Genomic DNA, 9,885 nt, shown 5'->3' with positions numbered 1-9,885 from the left:
TTAGTTGGCAACAACAATACTGAGTGAAAAACGAAAATAAACAGATTTGCCGAACTTGGGCATAGACTCCATGGGCATGTGCTATTGAAGTTTTTGGGAAAAAAGCAGACTTTTCTCCCCACTTTCTTCGTTGCATATTCATTCAAAGCAACCTTTATGGTTCAAATTCCTTAGTTTCGTTTATACTCAACCATCCAACTGAGAAAATTATTTTTTTCACAGCTCTAAATGAAAAATATGAAACCTTACGATGCATATCATGTTTTCTTAAATATTAAATACTAATTCCTTCTAATAGTTAAGGTATCATACTTTTATAGACATTCCGAAATGAAATCAAAAATATTCTTTAGGTTAAAAAATCTTTCTGAAATTTATTGCTCTCAACTTCACAATTTAAGATGCTTCAGTTTTTGCAAGGTAGGTATAGATTTTGAATATTTCCGAGCATAGTTACATATAATAAAAATTTTGTTGTTATGTGTTTTTTTGGTATATGCAGATATTATTATTATTGATGGTTTTTTTTATATGGCTGTAAAAAAAAATACATTTTCGGATAAAGAGATTGTTTACCATTTCCAATTTCATTTGGAAACTTGTACAAAGTAAAATGCTCAATCTTGCTACTGGGAAAAGGAATTTATTTTAATTTTTTTAACTTCTTTACGACATTCTTTTAAACTTTGCTGCAAAATATTTGTTTATATTTTTATAAGTACAGTAGACCCTCGTTTTACTTGGTTTCAATTATATGCGGTTTAAGATTTGACACAATTATTTTATTTTACACGGATCAGTTTTGGTTTTACGCGAATGCAGCAATGCAAACAGATAAAAATTTTCTCCTCTTTCAAAATCCAAACTCTTAAAAATTGCAGATAATGCGTAATAAACTGCATTTTGGCGTGTTAATAATCGAGCTTGGGCCACTGGAGACATTTTATGCGATTGGTTCCAGAGCTCTTTCCAGAAGTAAAGTTATTAAACTCACACAGTTCAGAACTCACTGGAAGAGGTTTTTAGAAGTGACAAAGGAGGCCAAAACCAACAAGGATTCCAACTTCGGTGACACACAACCAAAAACGGTCTAATCTTACATTTGTGACCCGTTGTTGCACCAATCGGAACAACCAATTCTCCGCACGCAAAAATGAATTTTTAAAAAAGGAAAAGTTCGGGAATCAAAGTCCTCAATTGCAGACTTAATACTATCGTGACTTTAAGACTACAAAGCGACCTCATACCTGAAATACCATAGGGTTACCAACTGCTCCGCATTTTGCGGAGTTGCTGCACAAAAATGGCAAAACTCCGCGGCTCCGCAAAGAAGTTCTTTTGCTCCGCATTTCCCTGCCGAAGTTTTCCAGCTTAAATTTTGCTATTTCATCATAACAAACATGTAAATATGAGAAATTAAAGATGCTTATACTCTAAGATTGAAATTGTGTATAAAGCTGTTTTATTAATTTAGAAATAATTATTTTCATACTAGTGCTTAAAATAATTATTGAAGCTCTAAAAAATCAGATAAGTGGTTTTAGTTAATTTCAGGGTGTAAAAAAATCATGATTTTTTTCAAAAAAATAAAAATAATCGGATTTTTTTTATTTAAATCAGATTTTTTTGATTTAAATCGGATTTTTTTTATTTTTTTTGAAAATAAAAGTTAGAAAGTTCTGATTTTAATTGATATACATTTATGAACAACTTACCTTCCTTTTCTTTTTAAATACAAAAATACCTTTCAAGTAACACTTCACCAAAACACTATGATGTAAACTAAATTAAATGCATTAATGTAACATTTTAAATTAAATTAAATGTAACATTTTGTTCATTTCACTTTTAATTGGCAAAGTGGCTTTTAATATCAAAAACATAATTGAAACATATAGAAAAAAAAATAGAGAAAGTAAAGAAATTAAGTAGTATTACACAATGTACATGAAAAATTTATAAGTAAAAGTTTTTGAAATTAAATGATTTTTTCAACCCAAGTGAAATTGAAAAAGAAATATATTCAACAATTTTTTGGAGATGGATCTGGTTAATTCCCAGTTGATATAGATTTTTTTTGACGCATTATTTATCTGTTTAAAGATCTGAACATGAATGCTAGTTTGGAAGCTTGCTCCACCCCAGCTGGTTTCTTAACTTGCTGTGCACAAAGCCTAAGGTGGAAAACATTCTTTCCACCCCTGCAGATGTAGCCTTTGCAGTGATGAGCTGTTCAATCACTAACTTCTTTTGTAGAAATGCAATCATTTTTTACAGCTGATAAAGACTTCCACCAATCTAACGCACTGATATTTTTTAGAACATCATCTTCAAATAATGGTCCATTAAATGGCTCTGCATGAACAATAAATTTCAAAAGAATAGCCATTAAAGATGTGTCATTGTAATTATCTTTGACAAATTCAATTGCCTTGTCTTTTTCTTCAACAGATAGTTTTTCTTGCTGGAATGATGGGGTTAACAAATATGCCAAGAAATGTGCCGGTGTTAATGCTAGGTCATATCTTTTTTTGAAAGAGCTATATACATCTGATTTCTTAGAGTTAAATACTTTGTTTTCTTTCAGATCTGTTTCTAAATTTTTCCAGATATTTACTGCATCTGCAATACTACAGCTATCACTCTGCATTCGATCTAATGCAACTGAAATAGGTTTAAGTCGAAGCAATAATTCCTCTGCATTTCTATCTGTTTTCTTCGATAATTTGCATCAAAATAGGCCAGTTCTTAATGTAACTCTCTAAAGAATCACACATAGAGTTCCAACGTACTTCTGAGGGCAACTGTAGCCCAACCCCTTTTCCTCCTTTGCTTTCATTAAATTTTGCTCTTGCAAAGTGGTTATTACGGAAATGTTTGATTATTTTCATTACATGTTCCGTGACACAAGGAAGATTTGAATCCTTTGCTAGTAAATTCAAAATATACGCTGAGCAACCATAGCACACTACATCTATGGAGTCATCTGATTCCGCTGCTAATGTTTGCCTCATGCTTACCATATTAGCAACGTTGTCACTTACAAAACTGCGAATACGGCAGTTGAATTTGTCCTGTGCATTTTTTATGGCAGTAACTGCAAAACCCTCTAAGTTATTACCAGCATGGGGGGTTCCAGAAGTGTTGAGTGTGTCTACCAAATGTACATTTCCTTCTATTAGTAGTCACACAAATGCAAACAATGGGTTGATTATGTATGTTAGACCACCCATCTAAACACATACATACAGTTTTATTCTTTAAATCATCATGGCACTTTTCCATTTCCGACTAATAAATTTTATTTAGTAAAGTACCCCCTAAATCAGTTTTTCTAGGTGGAATATATCCAGGGCGGAGTATCTCGATCAAGTTTTTAAAATGTGGATTTTCTACACAACGAAAAGATATGTTTGTTGCAAAAAAGTACTTTGCAATATGATGGTCAATTATTTCCTTCTGACCAGGTGAAGTCTTTACAACGAAGGAAGACAAATCTTGAGTTTTTAATTTTTTGTCTTTCGCAGATAGAAGGGGAAGGGAAGAAGTACTGCGTTTCAAATTTGATGGGCCAGCAACATTTGTATTACCACTTATATTGGTTGTTATATTAGTAATACTTAAAAGGCTAACTTCTTCTTGAGTACCTAAAAAAAAGAATATATTCATGAGTTTAGTCAAATTTCTAGCAGACATTCCAAACTAAGTTAAATTTGTCTCAATAAAATATATTTTAAAAGTTTAAAGACAATTTTGTGTTTTGGTAACGTTGACACTTACAATGGCTGTCTGGAATAAAAACTTTTTTTTTTAATGTATTCTCATTATTGTGAATATATAAATTCTTTCTTCCGTTTACATCAATAGATGGTGTTTAAAAGACCTTTGGAACGTATACTGATTTTTAAAATTTTTCTTTCTTTTTTGTGTGTATCATAATATTGAATAAAATGAATGTTACAAGTTATTAAGTACCTCACTGTATTCTGAGAGTGGTAAAAAAGCAGGAGAAAACCTGACCATTCTTTCGATTTTAATTTAACTTTAAAAGTTTATAGCAAATAAATAAATATTAAACATACCTTATTCTGACTTTTTTTTTTTTTTGATTTGTAAAAAATGCCAATGTAAAAACAAAACTTTCTTGTACATGAATGAAATTTGCACATTTCTAACCCTAAATATATTTATACTATTGTGAGAAGGAAAAGGGTATTATCTGCAGAACTTAATGTAGAGTTTGAAATATTTGAAGAAATATGTTTTGAGGGATTCCATAATTACAGGAGAGAGAATCAACTTTTCTTCTTATGCTTTATTTTCAGCTGAAACCAAGTAAGCAAGCTCGTACAATAAAGCTTAAGTACAATAGATGGCAAAAATTCATAAAATGAAAAATTTGCAGTTGCTTCCATTTACCTTAGTGTGGCAGTATAACAATTTGTTTTCTTGCCTTTTAAAAAACACGGTAAAACATTCCTGATTTTTTTCCATACGGGTGCAATAATTTACATTTGACAACAAACTACTTTCTCGAAACATTCTTGTTTACAATTTAATTTTTTGCAATATTGTAATAATTAAACATTAACACTTACCCCCAGAAGGCAGTTGTTGTGGATCATCTACTTCTTTATCTTCATTTGCACAAGTAATAAAGTGATTTTTTAATCTTACAACCAGACCTTGCATTTCTTTACCACATTTTTTACGAGTTGCTCTGCTTCCTTTTTTACCTACTTCAGATTTATCATTAAAGTACAACCAAATTGGATCTTTTTTCCTTCCAGTTGACATTTTTATAGTTAGAAATTAATACTTAATTAAGAAATAATTGCTTTTGCAACAATTCGAGTATTTATATTTAACAAATATCAAATGTTAAGAAGTAATTGCTACAGATATGTCCACTTTACGTATACATGAAGGATGGGAAAGGAAGTCATACTTTAAAAATGCAGAATGCTTTTCTCCAGCAAGGAACAAAAAAAAGTTTGTCAGGAGCAGAGCTGAAAATAATCCTTTCTAGTCTCTACTTCAAAAGCTGTCTGCTATTATTTCCTTCTATTAGGCGCCGCACATGCTAGAATGGATTCCCTCCACCTCTTTTTTTTTTTTTGGAACTGTATTCCATTTCATTAACTGATAAGGAATCATCCTAAGCTTATTAGTGCAGAGCATAGCAAATTCATATGGGTTGTTTTTGCTTTTTCTTTTACTTAAAAAGATATCTACACACATCCTATCATGTCTTGACACCCACCTTTCAATTCTGTCTACCTAACACCTGCACTGCAGCTGCCTTTATTTTCTTCATTTCATGTAATAGACAAAACATATAGCTCTAGTTGTGCATATAAATATGTTATTTGAACAGCACCCTCCACCATCTGGGGGGGGGGGGGGGGGTTGAGTAGGATTGTTTTTTTAAAGAGGGAAATATGAGCTCTAATGCTAGCTAAGGTTCGAAAACAATGAAATTGAGATTTTTCAAATACATTTTTTGGAATTTAATTTAAAAAAAAAAGATTTAAATCAATGATTTTTTTAAAGAAATCAATTGATTTAAATCGCGATTTAAATCAATTGATTTAAATCATTGACACCCTGGTTAATTTTATTGATTTTTATACAAAATTCCGAACTGCTCCGCAAAATTTTAAATTACTCCTCAAAATCAGCACAGATGCTCCTCAAATTGTTTCTCCAAGGTTGGCAACCCTGGGACCCCCGTTAAGTCTAAGTCTGGCCCTGATTACAACTAATGTTGTTCAAAAAATAAATAAATAAAGAGAAAAAATCAGGTTCTACAGTAGTTTTGCATAACAAAATGAAATACAATAAAGTAAAATACAAAAAAAAAATGTCGAAATTTAAAGCGAACAAATAAACAATAGGTTTTATCACTCAAGAAGTAACTTTGCCTTAACTGTTAGTAATCATGGAAACTAAAAAAATCTGAAACTTCACCATTCTTGAATTTTGTCGTCTTTTATACCTTTCTTCAGAAAACGCTGAATTTTCCAGCTTTTTTTTATCAAGACAATTTTTTGCTTTGTCCATATACTTATGCTACAATTTGCTACGAGTACCCCACCTTTCCCCTAAAAAAAGACAAAAAAACCCACATTTCTTTTAAAAAACCCAGCTTTAGTTGGGTTTTTTTTGGGTTTTATTTAAAAAAACCCAAAAAAAAACCCTGGGTCCATGAGCTTTTTAAAAAAAAACCCGGGTTTTTGCCAACCCTGACAAGAGGAGTTTCAAACTCGCCGATCATACTGCAACACAGCAAAACAGTGAGACGCTCTTTAGATATTGTTACAAATTCTGTAAATAGTAATTATTGTAGGAACGTAACCTGTAAATAGTTTCCCGTAATGAATATACATCCCCTTTTTCATATGGCTAAAGTATACGACCCCTATTTCCTTTTTGTTCATTGATAAAATTTGATAACGGTCTACTACTTTACAGAAGCGTGTGGAATATTTGTGAAATTTCTTTTCGGTGTATTTAAGCCGTTAGCGATGGATAAACAGTTAGTTTCGATTGATATTTCGAACTGAGAAGATTTTTGCTCTGTTTATAGCGAGGCATTTCGCTGTGTTGTTTTCGTATTTGGAAGTAAATACGTGTGTAAACGTTGAGTTTACGGTGTTGTGTGATAATTGCTTAATTGCTGATGAATAATTTAGCAGTTGTTGAAGATCTTTCCTGTACATAGTGTAAATAAATTTCCTGTGTTTTTATCAAGAACTGTGTCTTCATTTCAAGAAAGTGGAAGTCGCACCGAATCCGTTACAATTTGGCGCCCAACGTGGGGCTTCTTCTGGACTTTCTTGGAGTAAGTGTGACTTTGGACATTTTTTTCATAAAGACTGTTTGAATTTATAGACTTTGTTTTTATGGTGATTACTCGCGCAATGGATGACCAATTAAAACAACTTCTGGAAGCAATTAATGCTGCGAAAAGCGACTTGGCTGAAAGTTTGGCTGCTAATCAAGAACAATTAAAAAATGATATGGCGACTAATCAAGAACAATTAAAAAATGATATGGCGGCTAATCAAGAACAATTAAAAAATGATATGGCGGCTAATCAAGAACTATTAAAAAGTGATTTGACTGCAAGTTTTACTGCAAATCAAGAACAATTAAAAAATGACATTGCGGCTAATCAAGAACAATTGAAAAGTGATTTAATGGTACTGAAAAATGATTTAGCTTCTAACCAAGAGGAGATTAAAAACGACCTTACTTCGGTAAAGACTGTGATGGAAAATAAATTTAATGAGATAGAGCATCGAGTTGATGCTTTTGATGAAAAATTTGAAACAGTAGAAAACCGTATCGCAACAGTTGAAAATCATGTGGATGAGAAAATTAAAAACTTGGAAAGGAGATTGGCGATCGCGGAAAGCAGCTCTGTACAGTTTGGCGCTCCCACATCGGTTGCTCGACCGTCCATTAAACTTGCCACATTTGATGGGAAAACTTCGTGGCAGGTTTACAAAACTCAATTCATGATAGTGGCGGAAGCGAACGGATGGGACTCTGCTACCAAGGCCTACCATCTTGCAGCATCCCTGAGAGGTGACGCAGCGGACATTCTTCAGACCCTTCCGGACAGCCAGCGCCTGGATTTCGCCGCCCTCACATCTGCGTTGGAGCTTCGCTTCGGTGAGAAGTGCCAGAAAGATTTCAGCCGACTCCAGTTGAAGTCCCGTTTCCAGAAAACCGGGGAAACCCTGCAAGAGCTAGCGGCGGACGTCAAGAGACTGTCTCATCTTGCTTTTTGCGACTGTCCTGCGGATGTTCGAGACAACCTGGCACTCAACTACTACATCGACGGGGTTCCAGATCCGGAAATCCAGAAAGCTCTACGGATGGCGGATGTCAAAGACCTGAGTTCTGCTGTTGTGTATGCGATGAAGTTGGAGGCTGCCCAGCAAGCAACCCGCAAGGATCGCCATTCAATCCGCGGTGTGAAAACTGATGAGCCTGATCCGGTTTCCTCACGCTTTGCTGAACTGGAAAAGCAAATAAAAGAAATTGCAGGAATCCTCAAAAGGACTTCGGCTCCCAAGTACCAAAATGGACAATCACTTAAGTGCTGGAAATGTGGCGGCGAGGGTCACTTACGAAGAAACTGTGAAGCTCGCCAAGAAACCAGAGGGAAGAGCACCTCTCCCTCGCAGGTCCAGGAAAACTAAGCCATGGCAATCTCGCGGGGCGGAGGTCGCCAAATTGGAATGAGCTCCATCTTAAAGTTTTCCAGATTTCATCGACGAGTGGCGGCAGTAATGGACTGTTTGTTTACGCATACATAAACGGGTTTCCCTGCGAACTGATTATTGACACTGGAGCCAATGTTACAATCATTAGAACAGATGTGGCTCGTCAATTTGGACTCAACATTCTATGGACGCCGCCCTGCGTTACCCTCCAAACTGTGACAGGTGACAAGATCGAGATTGAAGGTAAAGTAAACTTAGAAATTGTGTTTGGAAATGCCACTTACCATCATACGGCATTCGTTGCTGCTATCACGGACCCCTTCATTCTCGGATTGGACTTTTTAAAGAAGTATGACTTCAACCTCGACTTCAAGACTAATGAGCTGCACTCGATGAGAGAAGACATAGCCGTTTTCCCCGCAGAAAGTGATGTAAAATCCGCTCATCAAATAATAGCCCAAACAGATTTATCGATTCCCTCAAGGTCAGAATCATTAATACCTGGCTCCCTTGAAGAAAGCAATAGTTTTCGATTTGGACTCATTGAATCCCCCAACTTAAGCAATAACCCAAAAGGAGTGCTGGTAGCATCTACGCTTGTGGACCTTTCTAAAGATGTAATTCCTGTGCGAGTCGTCAACGTGAGTGAAAGGCCAAGGAATATCCGGAAAGGTGAAGTGTTGGCAACTTGTACTCCAGTAAACTGCATCATTAGAAGAATCAATTCCCCCGAGACTGTGTCTTCTGAGTCCTTGAAATCGAAGTTAATTGGGAGTGCGCCATTGTCGAAAGATCTAAGAACTGCTGCGAAACAATTGGTGGACGATTTCAAGCATCTGTTTTCATCTACATCGGAGGATGTTGGCCGTACGAATTTAACGCAGCATAGGATCTACACTGGAGAACACCCCCCTATTAAACAGCATCCAAGACGACTACCGTTCGCCAAGAAGGAAGAGGTTGAGACCCTCCTGAAAGAGATGCAGGAGAATGATGTCATCGAACCGTCGTCCAGTCCTTGGGCCTCTCCCATCGTCTTGGTCTGAAAGAAAGATGGCTCCACCAGATTTTGTGTTGATTACCGGCGGCTGAATGAAATCACCAAGAAAGACAGTTACCCTCTTCCACGGATAGACGACACCTTGGACACTCTTTCCGAACACAAGTGGTTTTCTACTCTGGACTTGAAGAGCGGCTACTGGCAGGTTGAGATACACCCTGATGACCGAGAGAAGACAGCGTTTACAACTGGACAAGGCTTATGGGAGTTTAAAGTGATGCCCTTCGGCCTCTGCAATGCACCAGCTACGTTCGAGCGTCTTATGGAGACAGTGTTAAGAGGACTTTCCTACGAATCCTGTCTGGTCTACTTAGACGATATCATCATCGTGGGACGCAGTTTCGAAGAACATCTGGCAAATCTTAGGAAGGTACTGCAGAGGCTTAAGGAAGCCAATCTGAAGTTAAGCCCGTCCAAATGTAATTTGTTCCGCCGGGAAGTGAACTACCTTGGTCACATCATCTCTTCTGAAGGTGTACAAACCGATCCAGGAAAGGTATCTGCAGTCAAGAGTTGGAGTCGTCCCGAAAACATCCACCAGCTGCGAAGTTTCCTGGGGCTCTGCACGTACTACAGGAAGTTTGTAAA

At 35.9% G+C, this 9,885-nt stretch overlaps 1 protein-coding gene across 1 annotated transcript in view; it reads left to right on the top strand.

Moving 5' to 3' along the window:
* The first annotated feature begins 47 nt into the window (after positions 1 to 47).
* Positions 48 to 9,885, top strand: part of LOC129216229 (methyltransferase-like protein 17, mitochondrial) — an 82,012-nt gene continuing 72,174 nt past the window's right edge. The window contains exon 1 of the mRNA XM_054850426.1: positions 48 to 420. Coding sequence (XP_054706401.1) covers positions 331 to 420 — 90 coding nt within the window. The 5' untranslated portion in view covers positions 48 to 330. The remainder of the gene's footprint in view (positions 421 to 9,885) is intronic.

The sequence above is a fragment of the Uloborus diversus genome, chromosome 2 (genome assembly GCF_026930045.1).
Source record: "Uloborus diversus isolate 005 chromosome 2, Udiv.v.3.1, whole genome shotgun sequence".
Lineage (NCBI taxonomy): Eukaryota > Metazoa > Arthropoda > Arachnida > Araneae > Uloboridae > Uloborus > Uloborus diversus.
Note: the sequence above shows the minus strand (reverse complement) of the source record. Positions and strands in the feature narration are given on the sequence as shown.